This window comes from Pterocles gutturalis, unplaced genomic scaffold (assembly GCF_000699245.1).
Source record: "Pterocles gutturalis isolate BGI_N339 unplaced genomic scaffold, ASM69924v1 scaffold15806, whole genome shotgun sequence".
In the NCBI taxonomy this organism is placed as follows: domain Eukaryota; kingdom Metazoa; phylum Chordata; class Aves; order Pterocliformes; family Pteroclidae; genus Pterocles; species Pterocles gutturalis.
In genome coordinates this window covers 30421-54505 of record NW_010100648.1, presented here as the reverse complement: position 1 = coordinate 54505, position 24085 = coordinate 30421, and the positions used below count along the sequence as shown (strand labels likewise).

The 24085-nt window shown below is 40.8% G+C and overlaps 1 protein-coding gene across 1 annotated transcript in view; it reads right to left on the bottom strand.

The window, feature by feature from the left end:
* Positions 1-4159: 4159 nt before the first annotated feature.
* Positions 4160-24085, bottom strand: part of CHD7 (chromodomain helicase DNA binding protein 7) — a gene marked incomplete at its 5' end in the record, with an annotated part of 48945 nt that continues 29019 nt past the window's right edge. The window contains 22 exons of the mRNA XM_010080669.1: positions 4160-6050; positions 6821-6925; positions 7398-7538; positions 7949-8170; positions 8746-9189; positions 9419-9646; positions 11298-11473; positions 11861-12538; positions 12679-12887; positions 13041-13269; positions 13991-14045; positions 14261-14333; positions 14615-14744; positions 16101-16204; positions 16796-16885; positions 19937-20096; positions 20659-20858; positions 21795-22000; positions 22085-22195; positions 22481-22660; positions 23311-23478; positions 23704-23899. Coding sequence (XP_010078971.1) covers positions 5097-6050; positions 6821-6925; positions 7398-7538; positions 7949-8170; positions 8746-9189; positions 9419-9646; positions 11298-11473; positions 11861-12538; positions 12679-12887; positions 13041-13269; positions 13991-14045; positions 14261-14333; positions 14615-14744; positions 16101-16204; positions 16796-16885; positions 19937-20096; positions 20659-20858; positions 21795-22000; positions 22085-22195; positions 22481-22660; positions 23311-23478; positions 23704-23899 — 5059 coding nt within the window. The remainder of the gene's footprint in view (positions 6051-6820; positions 6926-7397; positions 7539-7948; positions 8171-8745; positions 9190-9418; positions 9647-11297; positions 11474-11860; positions 12539-12678; positions 12888-13040; positions 13270-13990; positions 14046-14260; positions 14334-14614; positions 14745-16100; positions 16205-16795; positions 16886-19936; positions 20097-20658; positions 20859-21794; positions 22001-22084; positions 22196-22480; positions 22661-23310; positions 23479-23703; positions 23900-24085) is intronic.

Below are 24085 nucleotides of genomic sequence, written 5' to 3'. Positions count from 1 at the left end.
CGATACTTTGAGAGAACTTACATGCTTTCTCTGAAAGCGAGCACGCCTGGAAAGTTTGACTTTAGGAAAACATATTCTGGACAAAGAGCAAAGGCTTCGCTTACCTCCTCCTGCCACATATTTTTGGGAGGGGTCTGGCACATGTTGGGGAAAATTCATATTTTTAATGATTGTAAGAAATGCCGTAGGCTATTCAGAGCCTGCACAGCTGCTCATCAGTAGCCAGCCATGGCTGAAGGAGCAGAAACTATGGACTGGAGAAATATGCCATCTTTGTCTGGTGCAGAACAATGCCGCTGCAGTGAAGTACAATGGCTGGCTCTTATTTTCCACTAGCCCTTAGTTTTTTAAAAAAAAAAAAAAAAGGGAAAAAAATGGGGGGCTGGGGCGGGAAGGATAGAGGAGTTTCCATGCAGGGCCTCTGAGCGGAGGGAGCGAACATTAGCCCTGTGCTCACAGATATGCAAATCCTTCCCCGGCCCAACAATAGCAGGAGCCCTGTGGGAGGAGGCGACAGCACAGCCCCGGCGGCTGCTCCCAACCCCTCCACCTGCAAAGCCCACAGGTTCCGGGGACCTGCCCAAAAAGGGGCAGGTCACAACCTGGCAGGGTCCAAGGGGGACTGTAGAAGCTGGTGTCAGCCCTGGCCGCCCCTCGCCTGCAGAGCACCCTGTTACCGGGCGGTTGAAAGCTTACAAGCTTGCCTGCCGTTCCGTTTATGGCTCCGATTGCCTAAAAGGTGGATGAAGCTCCAGTTCAACATCTTTCTATTGCCCCTTGGGTTAATGAGGCTCACCTAGAAAAAGGTGGAACTGAAAGGAAAGTGGAGCTTCTTGCATTAACAGCGCTTGCACCTACACACTCCCAGCCCACTCTATCGGGTGGGTTTTAATGCTGACTACTGTTACCAGGAGTTAATGAAGTCTCCTACTTGCAGCTATTGCTGATACCGAATTTTTTAAAGCAAAGACTGAGGGAGTACAAGTAAAGATTGGAAACTACCAGCACTGAGCTACCGTAACACAAAGAGCTGAAATTACGAAGGTTTGATGACTTTACCAGGGCTGGCAGCAATCTATACAAGCTGTAAAAACCAAACCATTCAGTGATGCACATTAACCCCCTTAGAAAATACATTTTTGCACTCCAGTTCATGTTATCCGAAATATTTGCTATTTTGCATCAAATCCATCACCTAAAGCTGCATGCAGAGCTGGGACAATCACCTCCCGTTTCAAAGGTTTTCGATTGCTTCCAGAACTCCCACCAACCTTTGACCACAGCAACCGTCAATCCTTGAAATTTCATTCCCTTCATGCCTTTTCCCCGAACAGCTGACTCCAGCTAGGCGTTAGAGGAGATGCCTGGAACATCATCTCTGTGTAAGGTGCCAGCTCCAGGTCTCTCCAGGGCATCGTCACGTGCAGCCGCAAAGGGGTCCAGCAGGTTATGGACACAGCAGCAACCCCCCCGTGCCGTCAGAAGCCGCTCCCAGGCCAGCACCCTGCGGGTCCCCAGGGAGGAGGCAGCAGGACTGGGAGCCCCCCGTGCCCTGGTGTGACCAGACCACCAGCCCCGATGCAGAGGCAGCTCACACGTGTGGTGCAAAGCAACAGGAGTCCTAACTGGCCCCAGCAGTTCTGTACGCAATGGGAAATTCAACGGGAAGCTTAATAATGGAAATGCAATAAATTACCTCCCCTCCCACCCTCTTATGCCTCTCTCCAATGAAAGAGCGCTTTTTGCTGCAGGACATGGCGAAAGTCCTCGGGAGAAGATGCGTGTTACTCCAGGGAGCAGTGCACTCTGACACTGATGCTGATAGGAAAGAAAAGACTGAAGTGAACAGAAGATGCTCGGGACTAGGTTCAGCGGTTTGTCTGCTGTTCATCAGTGGCGGCTCTCAACACTCATTCCTGAACCGGTTCTCCTTTACAGTCCGGTTCTCAAAAACCATCTTTAATACCCTGAGCAGAGGTGTTGGTGTTCTGTTGTTTGCTTTCCTCGTGAAAGCACCAAAATCCCTTGTATTCCTCACCAACCCCCTTAACATTGCTGTGACCATGAGGAGGTCTGGCCAAAAAACGGCTGGGGGAGAAAAAAAACCAAAAAAAAAAAAAACCAAACAAACAAAAAAAAAGGCTTCTCATGGAGATGGCCAAAAAGGGTGCTCCAGCTGTGTACCACGTGCAGGATAGTATCTGATCTAAGCATCTTACTCACGTAAGCTTTTATTAATTTAGACACACTTTAAAACTCCGTCAGAATTTTTGCAATAATTAACATGTAAAAACTCTTGTGTCAAACCAAAGTAAAACCTTCATATTTTCATGTAATACATTTCTTGGACATTAGATGGCAATCCCCCCGCTTTATTTTTCATATCAGGGGCCCCTATCCCTTACAAAAATAAAATGTCACCTTCTTTTCAGGAGGAGCGCTGTGTGGCCTGGAGGAAGCCAGGCTGTTGGGCAAACACCGAGCGTGACGGCTCCTCCCTTACCACAGCATTCATTCCTTTGCAAGTTATCCAGTTTGGGTTTTTCTTTGATTTGGAAAGGCAGGTAAGTAATAACATTACACAGGAACACTGCTAATAGGGGTAAGAGTCACTATCTGTTGCTTATGCCATGCCATGAGTTGGATGTTCTGTGCCAAAAACCTACATGCAAAAATAGGCAGCTACCAGCATTCCCCCTCGTTTCAACAGCGGAAAGGGGTTAGGGGAAGAAAGTGTGGTATTTAACATCAGAATTTCGAGTCTTGCCAATTAAAAAGGGCCCTCCCAAGGGATATCATTAGTCTGTGTAAATCTTTGCTGGGAATTGTAAAACTGAATTTTTTTAAAAAAAGGCTATTTGGTAGCAGTACGTGGAAAAACACATAACAGGAAGCACCTACCAAAGTTTACAGTGGGAAACCTGAAGGTAGAAGAAAAAATAAGACGCAAGGCATTAGAACAACTTAAATAACAGCTCACACAAATCCAACAGAGTAGGTAACACACCTGGTCAAGTTAATGCACCCTGTTTTTCAGCCCCTCCCTTCTGGCAGGGTCTGTGTGCGATGTTTTAGGCAGAGGCAGGGACAACACAGGTCCATGGTGGGGGGATCCTTCCTGACCTTCATTAACTCCATCTGATCTATGCCAGTGGCAGTACCAGGCATCCTGACCGCTATTCATTGCAACAGTGCGTGTCTGTGATTCATTCACACCAAACTCCCTTCGTAAGCCTTCACTTCTCATCTGCTTTCATTGCCCATCAAATGTTCTTTCCAGGCCAAGTTCACCCCTTTTCACACGTTCCCCGCAGGTCCCAGTTTTGGCCTTGCAATCCTCATCTGTTTGAGCTCTTGTGCAAATTTGCAGTGACCGTGAGAGCAAGATCTGCAGCTCTCCAGCATGCCCAAAGCACAAAGATTAGCTCTAAGATGGGGGTCCACCCACAGCTGGCTACTCAAACAGCTGATTTTTCATGTACTCCCCCGAACAGCTCACCTTTTATCCTCGCTCTCGAGATGGTTGTGTATGTGTGCCAAGGTGACAACACCCTGAAAACAGAAGTTCTCCAATGCTACATTATCTCCAATATCAAAAGGTCACAAAAGGGTACAAATCAGCAGATCTCCAGAAGAGACACGGGTTTCTATGAAAAGTGGGTCAGTTTTAGTTTCACGTAGGTTGTTTGACACAGTGGTTTCTGGCATCACAAGCTCTAGTCTACAGGATACCACAGAGCCTTTGTATCCCTTGCTGTCACCACAGCATTGTGTTTTTCTACCCATTAACCAAGGATAAATGACCTAGATATTGTGCCTATTAAAGCCTCATTTTTCTTTTGCCCTTTTGTTCTTTAGTGTACCACATTATCGCATGCTGAACACATTTTAAAGTGTTCTCAGTCTCTCATGCCCCTTTGAAGGAGTAAAGTAGGGTTTTTAGTGTGCACTGCTGTAGAGTTACTTAAGAGTAGAAAATACAAAGGTAATTCAAGGTTTCTCTTCCTGCCCAGTCCCCTGAAGACACTCAGTTCAGCATTTACAGCCACTAATCTATAAAGAATATATCAGAAAAATGCTATAAAAAAGCCACAATGCAAATACAGAAAGCAAACACCGGTTGTGATATCCCTAAACGCTACATCCTCTAATTACATCTCTGCATATCATGGGTCACTTTTATTAAAAGCATCATTACTACAGTTGGCAGCAATTTACATCTTATCTTACATGATAGCAGTTTCCAAAGAAAAAAAAAAATAAAAAGACATCACAACAAAGAAAAACAATACATTTACAAAGTCATGTCTGTAAACTTCAAGGCTAGTTTAGAGTTGAGGTAATGCTGTTTAGCTTTGTGGCTAAAGTAACAAAGTCCTTTAATTTAAAAAAGGTACCTGATTTTTTTCTTTTTGTTTATACCAGTGCATTACAAGATCACGAGACGATTAAACTGTAGCTTTATCCTGTAAGAACCTTCTCCGTGGGTTAATTTCCAAAAGGTACTCTTCACATTCAACAGCTGCCTTATTATTGCTGTGTCTCAAGACAGAGACATTCACACTATCATGAAGATTGTCAGAGAGAGAGTGTGTGTGTGGGTGTGTGCGTGCATGTGAGCGGGTGAACTCCCATACAGTCAAAATGAAGCACGAGTACGATATGGTAAATTTCATCTTGACCTTCACAGCAAAGAAAAATAAAAATAAAAAAATTAAATATATAACTTCATCCTTCCTTTAAGCAGCACTTCCTTCTATTAGTGCCACTTGATTACAAATTGCTGCTTAATTCATAATACCAATGGTACCAAAAGAAAAAAAAAGCAGAGCATTATGTCAATTTCCTTAAAAAGACATGATCACCTCTCAAATTTCATCTCTCCTAGGGATAATAAATAATGCACTGCACAATACTTAATGACCAAGATACCTTTTGACACATCTGTATAACATGACTTGAACTTTTTTTTTTTTTTGCTACACTATGTTACAGAACAGCTTATAAAAACTAAGTATGGACATTAACTGTGAGTGTAAACAGTAGGACTACCACTTGTCAAAAGTTTAAAACACTTTAATTGTAACTGGTACTGGTTATTCATCGTTTTCGTTGTTTTCTATTTCTTCCCCCCCATCAAGTGAGTCTAATTCTTCACCCTGTGCTATTTCATCTTCTAAAACGGAGGAATCTGCAGTTTTATCAAGGCTCTCCTCTGCATCACTGCCTTCCAGATTTTCTTCATCTTTAAAGGCAGTTCCTTCAGTTTTGTCAGTAGCCTTCTCTTCGTTGGAGCCCACTGTGTTCTGAAGTCCTGCTAGTGCTGGGAAACCGGGCAGAGTCAATCCTCCCAGTCCTGGAGGTAGAAACATAGATGGATAAAAGAGGCCAGGAGCCATGGTGGACAGCAGGAAAGGATTGAAGGCCAGGGGGTTTGTGGGCAATCCAAAATTGGTGGTGGTGGTAGTGGTGGCAGTGGCAGTAGTCACCCCAGTAGCAGCACTGACAGATCCATTCGCAGAGTCAGTAGCAGAAACAGTGTCTGTGCTTTTCTCGGAGTCTTTGTTCTCCTCTTCATTCTCGTTCTTCTTCTCTTCAGCTTTTGAAGCGCCATCCTCAGTCTCTCCTTGACCGGAAGCAGTAGTGGCATTTCCAGTAGTAGCCGTTATTGGGTTATTCAACAATCCGCTTAGTCCAAACATATTGGGCAATCCTGCCATCCCGGGCAACATCAGAGGCAACATGGCAGCCGGATTTTTAGCATCCCCCCCAGCAGCAGCAGCTGTTGCTAGCCCTGGCGGGAAGCCCATGAGGCCAGCGAGCTGGAGAGACTGCAGGTTCTGTAGGTTCTGGAGGCTGGTGAGGTCCATGCCAGCAAACAGACTGTTCATCAGTAGTGGGTTGATTCCCGAAGTTGATGCTACAGCAGCGGCTGCTGCAGCTGCTTTGGCAATTTCACTTTTTGGCCTTCTTCCTCTTCTGCTCGCTCCTTCCTCCCTCACAACAGGTCCAGTGAGAAGACGGTCAAACATGGACTCTGGAACGAAACCCTGAAAAGGGGATGCAAAAAACCAAGCTTTATCCTCAATCAGCTTTGACAGCTTTCAGCAGTTAACTGACAATGATGGCAGAAACAGAAGGGATTTCAGCATGCTCCGAAAGCGCTTTTTCAACCCAGGCAAACCGTGACTAGCTAGCTCCTAAAGTGGATGGCAGCAGAACAACCGAAGAACACGAAGTCACAGATTTTTTACATTTAAATACAACAGTAAAACAACACATGCTGAAACTCTGTATCTTCATTAAAAAACCCACTCTGACATACTGCAGGTATGAGGTTAAACCTTTGTACTCCATACTGAACTTCAGTGTAGTAATAAGAAAATGAGTATTTGCAGAACTGTACCCTTTATTTTCAAACTATTGTAAAATAAAAGGCAAAAAACCTAACCCTCTGATGCTGCCTGCTACCAAGAGGACTAATTCTGTTTCTATTATGAATAGGACAAATATTTTCTTAGTAGTTCCTAAGGTATGAATACCTGTGTTTATTAAGGACTGTTGCTTCTAAGAAAAAAATAATGCAAAACAAATGCTGGAGGCTGCCTTACTGTAGCTGATTTTTCAAGTGTACTTCAATCCCACTCTGCAGCAGCCTCCTACCACCTCCCCCCCCAGATGGGTAACTCCCATTCAGACACTACACCATTTCCTCAGCTCAAAACCAACCACAGATAAAGACTTAATAATCGATTTACACAAACTTTAACTTTTCCATGCTATAATCTACAGTGAAGCATGGAATCCAAGTTTCACTTACAGACTGCTTAACAATGTCAGTCCAATCTGGAGCAACACCAAATTCAGGATTTTCTTCCAGCCATCTTGGCAAGTCCTTCATCGGAGGGGCCATAGCTCCACCCATCTAATGCAAAAGACAAGGTTGAGAGTTAAAAACCAAAACTAAACCACTATTTATATAGGCATCTTCTATCTGTACTCTTTTGTCTCTGAAGGATGGCAGTGAAGACTTTCAGTTCAGACTGTGGAAAACTACATGGAAAGCAGTTAATGATACGAGAATTGAGAAGAACATGTTTTAAAAAAACACAGTAAAATGCTGCAGCTTAGGCAGGGCTAGTAATGAAAGCCATGTCTGATGTAAGGAAAAAATGTGCTATAGAGTTTAAAGAAGTAAGAGTTATTTACTCAAGTGATTAACATGAACATATCAGAAGACCAAAGAAGGAATTAAAGGAACTGGATGGTATGTTCCAGTAAAACTAACTGCCAGTGCTAAATTATTAAACTTTAAAAAGAAAGCTTGGTGTAGAAAACATGCTTCCCACATGCAAAGACATTACGAAAGACCTCCACTAAACTAACTTATTTTTTACCTTCTTTCCATTTCGCTTATTTACAACAGGTACCCTTTCTTCTCCTGTCAAGGTGTTTATATCCAGTTTATTAGGGTTTCGACATCTGTGTCGTTTTTGTTTCGGCTTCTGAAATGGGGAAAACAGCACATCTGCACTCTTCTGGAAAGAAGAGAAATGGATGATTGCCTTTTAGTTTTTAATTTTCTTTACAAAAATCAACAATTGTGGAACCCCTTCTCACAACAATTTAAGAAGGGGACAATTACTTTACCCTCAGATTATCTCAGAAAAATTTTTTTTCCTATCAGATGAAGAAATTCTGCAGAACTTGACACCAACACTGTTTTAACACATTGTTATATACAAATATTAAGAAAGGAAAAGCAACCAATACACCCTGGTGCCACTTGGGTGTTAAGATACTATAGTAAGTGTGGCTGAAGAGAAAACCTCTACTGAAAACCAACAAAATCCCATGACTATGCCCAATGCGAGGAAATTAATTTTTATGTCTGTAAAACTAACTTCTGTATTAATATAATACAATGCTTTTAGAATCATATACTTACTGGTACATAACTTGGCATATCTACAGTGTAAGTAGGATGCAATTTAAGCCATTCAACTAAATCCTTGTTTTTAGGAGCATCCTCTCCCACCAGCCTGGTCCCATCCTCTAGATTGATTACAGGGATGCGAGTGTCTGGGTCCAGTTGACCAGGAGATGGAATGTTCCTTGCTGGTAGGGCTTCCATATCTTCTTCAAAAGCTTTGGTCACTTCTGCATCCTCCTGAAAACATTAACATCTGTATTAATTCTCACTTCAAGCAAAGAGTGACCTGGGAGAAAAAATTTCAGGGACTGAAGCTAAATGCGCACAGAGATTTTGCATACGCAAGAGTGAATGGGGTTAAAATATCCATACTGCGTAAAGCAATGCTGTTACACTAGAGAGTTCTGTAAATTTAGCATCCTTGAACGTTACAGAACATACAGCTGAAGACAGAGCAGATTTTGGGCATTTCCAGATAACAGCCCCCAAGACCTTCTCTCTTCTACACAGTAAGAAAGATATACTTAGGGCTCAAAACGTATGTTGTTATACACACGTTTTGTAAAAAAAATAGTCTCTTTGAAAGTACAAGCTACTTAAAACTCAGGCACAATTTGCCAGAGTAAAAACTTGGTATCAATGACATGAACACCACTTTGTTTGGTTCAGAAGAAATAACAGCTCTAAACAAAAAGAAAAAAGCTGGTGGGGTAAAAACTGTATTAGGGAGAATATAACAAAACTTTAAACTCACATTCAGAAAGTACTAGACACAGAAGAACAAATATGAGACAAAAAGGTTGCTGTCTTACTACAGTCAATGATGTCCGTTTGTTGCTCATAAATAGCAGATCAAGCCCTTCTACATTTTTCCTTCTTCCTCTCCTCCTCTTCATGGGCGGTTCTCCATCTATTAAAGAGCCATTTAGTAGATGCCTTGTGGGTGTGCGTGAAAGACCTGCTTGCAGCAGCTCCATTTGAGTTTTAAAGGCATCAGACACGGGTGTGGAGACATTAGGCAAGATAAACTTTGAAGTAACAGATGAAAAATTTGAGGTAGAACTAGATGCCTCTCGTGAGGCTTTTGATAAATCTACAACCTTTTCTTGTCCATTTTCTGAGACCACCTGAGACTCACGTAACTGGGCAACCATTTCCATAAGATTTCTCCTCTTGGCAGCTCTCTCAGCCTCAATTTCAATCTTTCTTCGTCTCCTCCTCCTCTGACGTGGAACTGATAGATTGAGTGCATCTTCCTAATGAAAAATGAACATTTCCAAACATTAGCAAAGCTCTGTTTGCTAAGCTGAATTTAAAAGAAAAGTCCAAACATGTAACTCTGAAAACAAAGCCTTTGTTTTATTCAAAGAAACCCTTTTTTAATTTTTCCTATTTTATTTAAAGAAATGTTATTTTTTTTCTATTATGCAAAAGGAGCACATGCAAGATAAAAAAATTTACGTAAGGAGAAAGATGCAGCCTTGCCTTTGATAACTGAGGAGAAGCAGTGATATCTTCACCGCCACTGACGCTGGCTTGACCAACCATGGAGAGCTCTGCAAAGCTCCTTTTTTGTAGAGGGCTGTCCACAGCTGCTGGAGTATACCCAGGTATGAGTCCCTGGAAATCAAACATCTGGCGCCTATTTACTGGCCACTTCCCTTTCAGCACTGCTTCACAGATGTTGTCTAATCGGTTGATCATGACTCGGTCCTGCATAAAGAAAAAGGACTTAACGAACCTTCAGTGTGAAAGTCGCCTTTTAAACTCAAACAAACGTAACGACACAGTCCAGCTTCCAAAGCTTAAGAAATACATTCAAAACCACCTATTCTTGCGGGTCAGGATAAACTAATTGCCTTACAAGAAGCTCATACACAGACCATTTTGTAGAACAAAACATCACTGGAATTGAAAAGCTCCATTTACACTGGGGAGGAAGGAGGAAGACAGACCAGTTTTTCTGTACAACAATGTACTGACAAATTTAACAGAAACTTGCTATTGTTTTATGCTGCAAAACTTCAGTGGTTAGCAAAATCAACAGTTAGGAAGGGAAAATCAAAACATTGGCAATCAGTATCTTAAAGCCGCAGTTCTCGAGATCCAAAAGGCTGGATCTGCAATTCTGTCCTAGGAAGTGGATCCTCATTAGTGTCAGTATTAATAAAGTTCAACATTATGAAATGGGCACCAACCTAGGGACATCTAATGAATGTCAATCTTCATTCCACACCCATTATCACTTCAAATTTCACTGAAGCGTGTACACTAAAAATCTCTAATTATGTTTATTAGTCTACTTATGCTGAACCTATAAAGATGAAGGATTTTTTGTTTTACTTTGACATTATGACTAGAAAAAGATTTTAGTCCATGTTTCCAAAATACATGCTGAAAGTAAAAAGGAAGAGTATCATTTGATTTTTTTCCATTTCAGTATTCAAGCACACTATATGCTAGCCTGCCTGAAGTAGTAGAGAAACTTCATAACTACGAGAAATACTGCTGGTTAGGGAATATGAGCATCAGTTAGCTTCCTGAACAGCAAAACAGTGCAAAAGCCACGAGCAAATCTCAGCAGCTGCAACAGACTGCTTGCTTTCCCCAGGAATAAGCCTATTAAGAGCAAGGTCCCCCTGCCCTCCCCGCCCCCGTCCCAAACCAGATGGCCCTGTTATGGTGATTAGTAAGCTTAAGACTATGACTACTTTATTTCTCTTTCTACCCTTACTGCAAAGGAGAGTACTAAATTATGTATGGATTTATTACAAGGTTACGGTTTCGTATCTTTAAAAATATTTTATATTAGATAATTTTCTGCATTGTTACCAAAAGAAGATACCGTTTTTACTATCTAAAGCTGCTGTTTATGTTTGCAGGATACCTTAATACAATTACATCTGTCAACATTACGTAATGGCTTAGATCATGTAGGTCACCAATACTCTTCTCTACAACCTCCTCACCCCAAAATAAAAAGGTGATCTTTCAAAATCTCCGCCCTTAGCACTGCAACTTGCAGACAAAATCCATAGTTCAAAATCCTAAGTGTGCCTCCACCAACAGAGGTGCGAGAGGTGTGATTCTGCTGACATACAGTTATGGAGCCTAGAAGAGCTCAGGTCTGTCAGCAGTTTGGTTTTTTACTAGATGACACTATTCACAGTAAAGCAATTCATTTCCTCCACTAATCTGTATGAAATTAAAGAATAAAATGCTATTCTACAAATAATTAATAGAAAAAAAGTCCTTTGCCCACTAAAAGGACAGAATCGTACAAAGCTCAGTGTTATTTTGCGAACACATTCCCCAGATTTTATCTGTATTGAAAAAGACCCAGGCCACTCCACCCCTAACCAACCTTAGGCCAGAATGAGAAGGCAAATGTTCTCTCATGAAGCAGCTGAACCACAGAGGGATCCCCATCTTCCATGTAGAAACCATCACGTGTTTCATCCCTTGCGGTACTCATAGAGGCATTGCTTTCTTCATCAAAATTCTTACCCTGATTGAATGACAACCATGACCAGGGATCAACTACAGACGTTCCCAACCACCCAATGTCAACCCAACTAGATAGGTTAAGACAACCAGCCTTGACGCAACATTTGTAACGTGGGCTTATGTTCAGTAATTACTACAGAAGAGCCTTAGCCTTCTGTGTTCAGCACAGAGACCGTGTTTATCAGCTCAGTAAGCTCTCTTGGAAACCACCCCTTGTGAGGGAATACCCCGCTGATGCTGGATGTTTTTTATGAAAGCTTATCTAGCCACCTGATACGTGGAAGGGCAGAGGAACTGGTACATGCAGCCCACCCTGAGCTCCACAATGTCTCTGTGTGTGTGCCACTCTCCAGCTGGCACAAGTTAAAACAGCTGTGGAGCCTGCACTAAGCACACGGAATGATCTGACCGACATGTTACCTTCAGGTTGGGAGGATTCTTCTGATTTATCATCATCATCCAGTTTCTCTTCTTCGTCTTCTTCTGAACCTTTCTCAGAAATAGATTTTGGGTCTACATCTGTATTCATTTCTATGTCTTTCAATTCACATTTAACAGAGCCAGGCTCAGCCTCAGCATCACAGTCTGGTTTAGTGTCTTTATCTGCAGTATCTGTCTCCTCTTTGATATCAGACTTTTCTTTGGCTGCTGGATTTTCAGACCCTTCAACTTTAGACTCCGTTTGTTCTGTAGCCTTTTCTTCTTGTACTGGTGTGGATGGGACAACAGGTGGTGTTTGAGTGCAGCCAGCACCCAGAGGGTTTACAGAAGAGACAGTATTTGCATTACCCGTCCCTCTGGTTTGAGCAAAGTTCTTGTGAGCCTCAAGAAAGGAGAGTTCAGGATCATTCAGAATGTGATAATCTGTCCTACTGACTCCATGTTTAGCAGCACCAATCAGTAAGTCTTTGTCATGTTTACCACATTCCCACCACTCTGGCAGGTCCAAGCTTGGCTGGCAAAGTTTCAGCCTCTCCCCCAACTGTGGGTGATGGAGAACCTGTTCACGAATTTTCCGCAACAGTTCTATGCGATATAAAGTTCTAGAAGCACGCTCTTCTGTGATCGGCTCAATCATAGTGGAAAGATCAGGGGGTTCTGCAATGACAACGATTTGTATTGTTTAACATCAATTAAACGTATGCCCATTTCAAACTCATTACACCTGGCCATGAAGTTCCACTAGTCCCACTGTCTCATAATAGTCGTGTGGATTCCTACAGCCAGTTAAAACTTACCATCATCCGGTTTGACTGGCATTCGGCACACTCGTCTGCACATATTCACAAAGCCATTAAAATACTTTTCCAAGCTTTCGTCGGACTTTTTATCAAGCCTGGCAAATGCTCTGAATTGATTCCAGTCAAACTGATGTTTTACAGGATCAAAAATAATTCCAAAAGTAGACACCACACGATAAAAATCGGCTTCTTCTCTTCTTGTCCATCTAGTCAAGGAAGAAGCAAGAGAAATGAGGCCAGTGAATAAACGAGAGTCCAAACATAGTTTGGATGCCCCCAGACCCCCTTAGTTTATTCTTTCAAAACAGAAGGGCAATACTGGTGACACATAAGCTTTAATGAGATTTAAAGAAACTCACTTTTGTCGTTTTTCAGTTATTATAGCTTCCCTTTCTGCTTCTAGTGCCCTCACTTCTTCCCGAGGCCGACGTCTCCTGCGGTCAGTCTTCATTAGTGCCTCTTGCCTCATTTGTTGCCTTTTATAGCTGCGCTGATAGGCAGTAATGAGGCGACGCAGGCGGGTAGTCAGGGTTGAAGTGTTGGGCCAGTAGAGTTGGCCTAACTCGGCATTGCTTTCACTGTGCTTGTCTAGAGGATTGAGAAGTATTTGTGCAGTGCAAAACCACCAGTAAACATTTCCAAGTTTCTATGGCTAGAACTGGATTCTTGTTTTATCAGATAAGAACATATGCCTCATTAATATTGGTGCATAACAAATTAGAAACAGGATAACTACATGAGTAGGAAACAAAAATTAGAATCAAACCATCCCACTCTAAGAACTCAGAAATGCTTGTGAAGCATTTAGAGATAACCATCAAGCATCATTACTTAGAGTTATGAAGGCAAACATATTATGAATACTGTTAAGTATTTAAATTAATGCAATGTAACTTTAAATAAATCACTAAGAAGTTCATTCTGCCTCAAAGGAAACACCTATGTTTATTAATTCCCACTTTATTATTCTCACTTAAACTTGGCAATTTTCCTCCATACTGAGGAAACAACATATCTATAACTTCCAAGATTATCTCAGCAAAAACACCAACGGCTGCATTATGAAACATGCGGTCTTTATCATCACAATTAATGCGTAATTAGAAACCCAAAAAGCCATAATGTGGATTATTCAAAGACAGTAAATAATTGTTTTGAAAGATGTGAAGCATGAAGAGAATTGTCAGTGAAAAGTTTACTGTGGTGTTTTCCCAAAACACAACCTATCCCCTCACGTGGTAATATAAACAGTCCACTTTTCACTAAATTGTCCATTTTTGCCTTATAAATTTCTTTGCTATAGTCTTACTTGGGTGTATTTCTATGGACTCCTCTTTGTCTTCAGGAGGTGAGTTTGCAAATTCCTGAAGAAGACGACAGAAATTATTTTAGTTTTCAGTTTTGGCCACATGTTATCATTACAGAAGAAAAATATGTCATCTCAAACAGAGCAGCAAACAATCTTTGTAAAGTGTGTTTATCTGGTAGCTCTCAAACTTAAGAGCCACACGGTCAGATAAACATGGAGAATCAGTTACAATCATATATATTTGTAAATACAGAAAGCTGAAGTACTTACATCAATTTCATCCTTGAAAGGAGTTCTCGTTGGCTTATATTCTGGATCTTCATCCTCTCTGTCAAATTCACCGCTATAAAATATTTTAAATAAATATTTTAAAGAAAGATGTTGTTTCTATGAGGGGGCTGGTTTTCTGGACAAAAGCAGAAAAACTACAGAAGGCATTAGTATGGTGTAACAAGTTACACATTTACATTTCACGCTCAACTGTGTAAACAATGCCATGTACTTTTAAAATCATATGATCAATTCAGATCCTCAGGTCAGATGTAAGCAAAATATGACATATGAACTCAGGCCAACATATACAATGCTGATAAAAGTTTATTACTTTTTCCATGTTCTCCTTACCCATCACCGCCATCTGCTAACATGTCTGTCCCTCTCTGTTCAGCAGCAATGGCCTTTGCATCAGGCATGCCAACCCGTTCGAGAAAGCACAGCGCTGGGTCAGCTCTCATAGAATTGTACTTCTCATAACCTGCAGGCAGAGCAGGAGACAATTTTTAAAAAAAGATATGACCAGCTGTGAATAGAATAGGTTTACAATTTTCTGGATTCATTTATTTATTTTTAAGTAAAACAAAGAAGCTGTCAACATACTGGAAACAACCATTTAGTTCATGTAATGAGTTTTCATATTGGTAGATTCCATCATCACAGAAACATTTTCACGTCAGTAACATTAACAAATAGCAGATACTGCAGAAAGTGTTCAGTTTAATGTCTTTATAAGGCAAAGTAAAAATCTCTCGCAAGTTAAAAACTTCTTTAAGTTTCCTATAGGACTTTCACAGTGGTTCTCCACATCCAACACTCCTTACTGGAAACAGGCAGATGTGAATGGGAACGCACACACACACACACGTTTTCTATAGCTCCAGCCCTGCTGGAACCCTCAGTGTAGGCTGCAAAAATGCTGTATACATGGGTTATACGCAAGGCCAACGAACCTGTCTTATTAGGTTTAGGATGATGCATGTCAGTAAGATGACACTGTTCCCTCTATGGTTTTCAAACTGCTGTTTGCTTTTTTACTGCCCAAGTTGACTAGATGGAAAATGGCAGATCCCAACAGTGCACTGCAGGAAAATGATTTTTAGACTAGACTTGCCTCAGCTGAGGCCACAAAACAGAGCTGCTGTACATAGGCAGAACAGCACAATTCAATTAGGATTTGTACTACAACACACTGCTCCTAACTGCTGTAGAGCCTCAAGCCAAACTGTAATCATGAAAGGTTTTATAAGCCATCATTCTCCCCTTTAGTCAGGCTGGGCTGCTGAGAATACCTCTGCGACCTCCAGAGAATTGGGATTATAATCAGGAATCGCTCACTGTATATATCATGCCAGCTCTGCATCCCCAGCCTTTCAAAGTTAACAAGGCTGCATCCCACTCAAGGGAGCCGGGAGTTCTCAACACTGACATTTGTGAAATATTGCTTGGAACAAAGCCCAGGAGGCACTTGTACAGATTAATAGCAGAGGTTAAGCCCACCGTCCACTTTGACACTGGTTGGCAGAGTTAGCAAGTGAAGCAGTGCTGGAAGCAAGTTTATGGAGATCTATCTTACTATTTGGCTATTATTTAAACAAATATGGTTTTGTTTTATTTACAGCCAAGAAAGTAATGTTTTCTTCTCAAATGTTCTGCAAACATTTAAAAACAGCATCTGATATTTACAGCCCATATTAGGTTTTTAATGCAGGCAAGAAAAAAAGGGAGATACAAGCCAACAGTTCTTTGGAACAATACTTGTTAATATTATGACTGAACAGTCCTACACACAGAAAGCTTTACAACTGAGTTTTGTTCAGAGTGAGACATCACTTACCGTGTTTGAATACTCCAATTAAAAGGGATTTATCTGCCTCCTTATCCCACCAGTCTGCAGGAACTTCAGCATGGAATGGCTCAGGTATCCATATATCTACCTCACTGTAAAGACAGCATTATTTAAATTCTCAAAGGTATTACTGGACAAAGATGTTAAAAAAAAAAAAAAAGCAGCTCACACTATTTTGTAAATATCAATTGGGGGTGCAGGGAGGAGGGGGGGGGACAGGACCCACATTGACCAAAACCCAACACAGAAATTGAAATACCTGGAAAAATAATTAGGATGGTTGAAAGAAAAGCAACACCAAAGCAAAACAAAAATCCAACCCCCCCCACTTCCCCCCCTCCCAAAAAAAAAACCCCAACATTAGGCTATTTTGGGAGTGGAACGACAATGGTTATCCAAATATTATTAATTTAAGGTCTTAGTATATTTTAAATTTTTTTTTTTTTAGATTGAGATAGAACAATCCTTCATTAGCAGAACTGAAAATCCACTTTTTTCATTTCCCACATCATTCCCTCCCCCAATAAAATTACCCACGGTGCTTGATAAAATAATAAGGCTGCTTGAGAACAGACATTTAAGAGATAAAGTGTGACAAGCTTTAGGCGCTGCATTATTATAGTACATGTACTTTATAAAAGCCGGTGTCATAAAGCAGAAAATAAACCTGCACTTCCACTAACCTTGAGTCAGCACCCTCTAAGATCTTGTCTGCTTGGTCCCCAATAACTTCTTGTCGTAGATAGTAGAGCATGCGGACACGCAGCAGGACCCTGGAGAGGAAGGCAGAGGGGGGAAAAAGTTCTTAACTTCAGGACTGTTTGCCAACAGTGGCTTTTGGCAGCTGCTGCTGTTCATCCATCATCCTGCCAAGGCTGATTAGCCATGCTGTATGGTAGGCTTGAAGCGTGACAGATGGTGGCACATAATCACCTCTGTGTGGTGCTTTCTGCTGGCTTCCAACAGGCCTGCCTGGCAACCACTCACACTGCACAGAGAGGGACCCGGCTCAGCCCAGCCCCAGCGCATTTCATTTAGTTCTACCTAGTGCAGCTTGTGAAGTTTAGACACGTACTCTACCACTGCCTCTGAAGTATTGAAGCAAGTTTGTAAACAACTGAGCAGATGGCTTTCAGTAACTGTTCTGCTTCATTATCTCATAAAATTTCCTCAGCTGCTGCCTTAATACCATTTTTGGAAGCACATCAGAAGTTGTAGGAATAAACGAGATATAAAATCTGGTTTTACTACCTTACGATAAACCCTCAATATGGAATGTCAGGTTTTTCAGATTATACAACTTTTTGCTTCCGAGAATGGGGGGAGGGAAAAATAATCCTCCATTTCCCTTGGGAGATATTAACTATTTTTACTCTTTATAGTTCAAACTGCTATTTAATTTTACCTGTGCACAACCTAACTGCTACAAGGAAGTAAAAAATCTTCATTGCCCATGTTTATTTTTCCCCATCTCTGCAATACTACGGTTGTTTTTGGAAGTGCTGCCAGGTGCTGTGGTCACACTTGAAGCTGGCAGGAGAGAGAAAGGCAGACTCTGGCTTTTCAAGGAGACTAGAAAACAGGTCATCTCTGTAGAAAAAGTATCTACCTGAAAATAATCCTTCTCTCCTGTGTTTACCCAATTCAGGGCACCCCCTGCTGCCCAGTTCATGAAGTAAAATCAGTATCAGGTACAGTGGAGATTACCCAGCCTGCCCTCTCACTGTACCCAAATCCATCACGGCAACTGGTGAATTGCTGCTGCTCCTGGAACAGCAAGGGTGACCAGGGAGGCAGCAATCTCAACACCTACTCGCATGAAAAATTTCGACCACCACCAGTTTTGAGAGCTCCTCACCAGAGACCTGACACAACTGCAGCAATACCCCGTTTCACACGTGTTACTCCAGCAAACCTCAGAAGAGCAGGGATTTGAATGAAGGTCATGTCTGCAACTCAAACCATGTCAGACATGCTGCTTTCTGTATGCATGGTAACTGGGACCAGTAAGGTGTCCCTGCTCCCTGTGTGGCCATGTGCATAAGCTGTTGAGGGTCCCTGTCATCTTAGCATTAAGCAATAACAGCTGCTACATCAAGCCAAAGAAGAGGACCAGGAGAAAAACCAACATCAACCAAACCCCAGAGGCTCTCTGCACCTTTCAGGAGTCCGATGCATTAAACCAGAACACGTGCTGAGGACAGGACACCAGCTCTTATAAAGCCAGTTGCTACTGCTACCTTTTGAAGAAAATTACTCGGATTATTAATTGGCTTCCACCTCTGATTTTACCTGGGCTAAACATGTTGCTCCTACAATTCACTTAGTTCTGGTGGATCTGGGAAGTGAAGGAAAAAGATAGCAACTGAAAACATTCTTGCACATCTATCAGTCTTCCCGATCCTTGTAATTGTTCTACTGTACTATTACAGAAGCAAGATTTTAAAAATGAATTTAAGTCTGATCTGCAAACTGATATGACAAGTAATGAGGACATGTTACCTGGGAGATTAAAATAACGTTACAGGGAAGGATTTAATTACTTTAAGAGCAAGTGAAATGTAATAACAGATCTGAGTAACAGTTTAGAAAAAAAAAATCAGAAAGCGGTTTATTTGGATGTGTACTTGCTAACGTAATTCTGTATGTATCTGTTTTCATCAGCTGAGAATTAAGCTTGGTTAGCATCTGGAAATGAGCTAATAAACCCCTTAAATGCCTTTCCTCCTTTACATCACACCCCCTATTGACAGGCCACAGGTACTTTTCAAACCAATAATTTATTTCTTTCCAATAAACGGTGTTAGTAAGACACAATAGATATTAAAAACAAAAAAGTAATTACGACCTTTCAGTAACACTGCATTACACCTGTATGGTGTATATATAACATAATGAAGAGAATAAATTCAAAAAACAAAACCCCACAAACCCAAAAGCAAACCACCTCCTCCCCCACCCCCAAACAATGTATATTTTTGGCACAAGGGTTAGGTTCAGTGTCTATAATGGAGAATATAGTAAGTAAAACTGAGATGGATAACCAGGACACTGTCAAAGGAAGCTTGACACAAAAAGAACTATGATACTACAAAAGCTAAAAGAATGTAAGAGAGGCTCTTAAGAGATTCCTGCAACAATGAAACAACATAACATCCAAATCAAAATACAATTATCTTTATCCCCAAAGGCTTTCACTGTAGTAACACATTTAGAATTTTAAAAAATCAAATCAGGCACTGATTCAGGTAAGAGACCTCGGTGAGAAATTTTATCTCAAACATCGAAGAAAAGAAGAAATATTCTCTACCAGGTGGAGAGCAAGAGGTGAAGGGAGAAAAAGAATGAAGGTAAGAGATACATCCACACATAGGTGAACTACTACATGAAACTCCGGAAACTAAGAACTAGATATCTGAGTTTAACATCTAAGGAATGGAACTTTAAGGACACCAGGCTGCAAAACGATGTGAGAAGGGTAAGAAACAAACAGCTTTTGTTTGACAAGCGAAACAGCCCTAGTATAGGGACACAGTCTGTCCTTATATGGTAAAATGAATAACCTCATCTGAGTCCGTTCTTATTGGGTAAGTAGAAAATAATTTTCTTCAGAACTGTGTTTTAAGCACTGATCAGTCATAAACAGCTTACAGAAGTAGCCAGATATCTGTTAAGATTATTAGCCCCAAATTAAAAAGTAATAATGGCCTTTACATCCTGTTAACCAGCCCTGTGTTCTCTATTCAAAATATCCAAAGTAGTCATGGATTTTTCAAAAGCATGTAGCACGAAAACCTCTAAATGAAATATTTATTAATACTTACTTATTACAGTGATGTTTGAGATGTTTCCTATAGCTGTCTTCTTGAAATAATACATCTGGATTACAGGTTGTGAGCCAATCCGCATCCTGCAGCATTGGCTGGGAACTCTGGGCTTTTACCTTCTTGCCTTTCCTCCCTCTGGGCACTGGCGCAGACAGACCTACATAAAACCCCAATATTTCTTACACAACGCCAATAGAAAAGCTCTCATCCCAAACTGCATTACAAACACCTATTTAAAGGTAAGTACCACTGCTATATTAATTCCTTTGTGGGCAACCAAACCACCAGAAACTGAACAGTAACATAATGCAGCACAGAAAACTGCAAATAACAAAATCAACCAAAACTTCCATGCAAATCTAGGTGCGAAGATTTCAAAAATTCAGAGCACTAGCCAGAAAATGGTGTTATATAAATATTTCCTGTAAAAACTCACATGAATCTGAATGGCCATAAGGAAACAAGCTTTCTGATTTACGGCAATTTGAAAGAGAATACTTGTTCCGAACTGACTTAAAGGAAAGAGTACTGCATCCTACAAAGTATCTGAGGGAGACTTCCCCTTTAAGTACAGACCAAGTCAAAGCCCACCTTACTCATAAAATCTGACAAGATCCTACGACATGTCAGAATGGCTATAGTTTAAACTAAATACACAGCATGACTGAAGCAATTCTTTCCTATTTACTAGTATCATTCTTTGATTGTAACAGACATACCGGAATGATTAACCAAAGCTCGTGTTTGCCCATCTGCAGTTGGAGTGATCAGATCCCAGATGAAACTTTTGATATTTTCATCCCCTTTGTAATGATTAAGACAATATACCAGGATAGTCCGGCAGATGGTTTCCACATCTTGTTCTGTTAGCTGACGTTTATAGCGCCCATGTGAGAGGATGTCAGTCCACCGACCCCAGCTATAAGAAAAATATGTTCAATGCAACAGTCAGGGCACTGGTATTTTCATTTGTGACTTTCAGTTTAACTCCTGGTACCAAGCAAGTTGGGACCTCCTGTGTTAGCACTAGTGCACTTTGCATTTACAGGTTACATCAGGGAGCTCAACCTCCAGCACCAAAGAGTTAAGAATGTTTATTTTACAGAGCAGGCAATAAATCCACTGCTCGTAAAGCCACAATTGAACTACACTCAAAATAATAAAGTATATATGTTTAAATCTAATGGTCACAGCAAGCTACAAATAGGAAATTCAACCAATTTCTCCACTTGTGGGATTTAGGGAATCACTCTTATTTTGATCCTGAAATCCATTATTATGCAAACTTCCTAAAATAAAGACAGCCATTCTGAACCCCACCATGTTAACAGCTACTTTCTAGCAGAGGTAAAATTCAAACTGGTAAATCCAATGGGGAAAAACATGAAGTATCAAATAGCTGAATTTAAGTGGTGCCAAAATACCAGAATCTATGTTGAAAACCTCTAGATTGACTGTTCATTTTAGAACCACACTGTTCTTTACACTTTTTTACTCTCCACAACCCTCACAGAGGAGAGATTAAACCTTGATAACTCAGGAGTTCTTTACGTTATGAGAAACCAGAAACATATATTCTGTCATCACACAGCGACATATCTTACCAGTGGGCTCATAGCCATCCAAAACACTCAGATATTTTAAGCTAAATAACACATATATAAGCACCTTAAGCAACTGACATGCATAGCAACTTAAAATCTCACTGGCATGTATACAGTGTTGTGAGGTAGAGGTTACACAGTGAGAGATTATGTGAGTGTGTCCAAAAGAAGGATGAGTTATTTACTATACATCATTTCCGTATGTTCAGCTCTTTAGCCACAATCAGTATATTTACTCTGTATCTCCTTACCCATAAACCAACAAGTTCTTCTCCACCCTGAAACATTCACTTCTTGCATAACCCTGCGATTTGTCCTGAGGCCTACGAGGCTTTGTGCTAGGCTTTTCTTCAGAATCACTTTCCAGGTCCGAGAACTCCATCAGTTCATCCTCTTTGACGGCACTGTAGAGTCTGGTTTGCTTTCTGACTCTTGGTGTATCAATAACTAGGTTATTCTAAAATGAAAGGGAAAGTGTGGAAATTTAGGAGGGAGGGAAATCTCCAATTTAATTGTACAAGGATTATCATAAAGCTCTTACCCTTCCATTTAAGGCATCAATATCCAGCTCAGCTTTCTTTGCCCACTTCTGCCAAAAATTAGGGTCATCCAAGGAAATGTCTGTCCTGTTCCCGGATGCAACAAAACTAGCCTAGAAAATGTGAAAACACACGCATTGGTTTCTTAACTGCATCCTACAAAGAACATCTATTTTCACTGGTAAATACAATACTTAGGACTTATAAAGTAGTTTCAAGAAAGAAAAAAGGTAAGCCTGGAAACTATCGTGCTGGAAATACAGATATCCCAATGTTTGTGAAAAGAATATCTGAGACAAGTACATTGAAGAACTAAATTGACACAGCAGGCAATTTAACAACACTACCACCTATCCTGGTCACATCTTATTAACTTTCCTCTGAATGCCAATGCATACCTTTGCAAATGTTGAGCCTTTTCCTTCAGATTCAATAGTAATTGTGTGTGTTCGCCTTAGGAGAATCTGATCAATATCCTCTTCACAAAACTTAGATCCTTCATCCTCCTCGTCCATCAGAGCACCATACGCCCCCTTTCGAAGAAGATCTTCTATTTCTTTCTTAGAAAGTTGTTGCACCTGTAACATGTGAGAGAGGGTTTGGGGTTTCTTTTTTGGCATTACCCAATGTGTACATCTGACAGCATAATCAGACTGACTGTCCTCTTATTTAGCTTCTTAAGAACTGAAACTCTAATATAACGTGGTATCAGTCCATTAAACATTCATGTTGAAGACGCCTTTAAAAGAAGAACAAAATTCTTAGGGTGAAGTTATATGAGTGGTTTAGATGATTTAATAATTCATTGCTACTGAATCCCTTTATTTGAGCTCTGATGACTGCTGAACTCCTCCTAGGAGCAGATTTAACTTACTAACCTGACAAACAGCTAAAGAAAAAGAATTTCAAAGCAAAAAGGTTACACCAGAAAAAGCTGACCAGAAGAACTCCAAGAAGCGCCAGGATCAACCTAATGAAAATGGTGGAAAGATGAGAACGGATGAGGACTGAGGGAACATGACTCCACCTGCCCCCTTTGGCAATGAGTGAGCCATTAGATCAGCCGAGCCAGTTCATGCAGCCTCACCCTTAATTAACCCGACTTTAAAATACATGCTGTACTCCATTTGAAAACCACCATTCTTCAGATAGAACACAAACGAGCAAGGGAAGGTGTTATACACTCATAGCATTTGTTGATCATGCAGCTCAATATATTAATTCTCACCCCATTTGTGGCATTCTCTCTTCCACTCATAGACTGTAGCACAGCCTTATCAAGGCCCAGCTTCAAGCTAGCTTTGTCAAACATTTCCCTTTCGTAAGAATTCCTTGTTATCAACCTGTAAATTTTCACTGATTTGCTCTGTCCTATTCTGTGACATCGTGCTTGAGCCTGATGAAACAGAGACAGATACTCAGTTACAGGTGACAAAAAGAAAAAAAAAAATAAAATAATCAATACAGAGAACTTACTTTAGAAGTTATTTCTTTCAATATAAATAACAATCTTTATGCTTTTAGGAGAGAGACAATGGATAATTTTTCTTGTAGGTGAAGAAAATTCCACAGCAAAAATGCAAAGAAAATTTTTCAACAAAATAATCTCTTGTAATATTACCTGGAGGTCATTTTGGGGGTTCCAGTCTGAATCAAAAATGATGCAGGTATCAGCAGCAGTAAGATTAATGCCCAAACCTCCTGCTCTTGTACACAGCAGGAAAACAAACCTATCAGAATCAGGTCTTGAAAACCTGTCAATAGCTGCCTGACGCAAGTTGCCTCTTACTCGGCCATCAATTCGCTCATATGGGTACCTGAAATGAAGATGCATTGTAAGGAGATTTTTACTGCAATGGCATTGTTTCTCTGCAAGACTATGCAATTGAAAGAAATAAGAAAGGAAAATATGCTACTATAGGGTCAAAAGAACAACAACAAACAGAGTGACTATTCCTGAATCCACTCACTTCATAAGACATACTACTTTGTCTCCTGCTTTG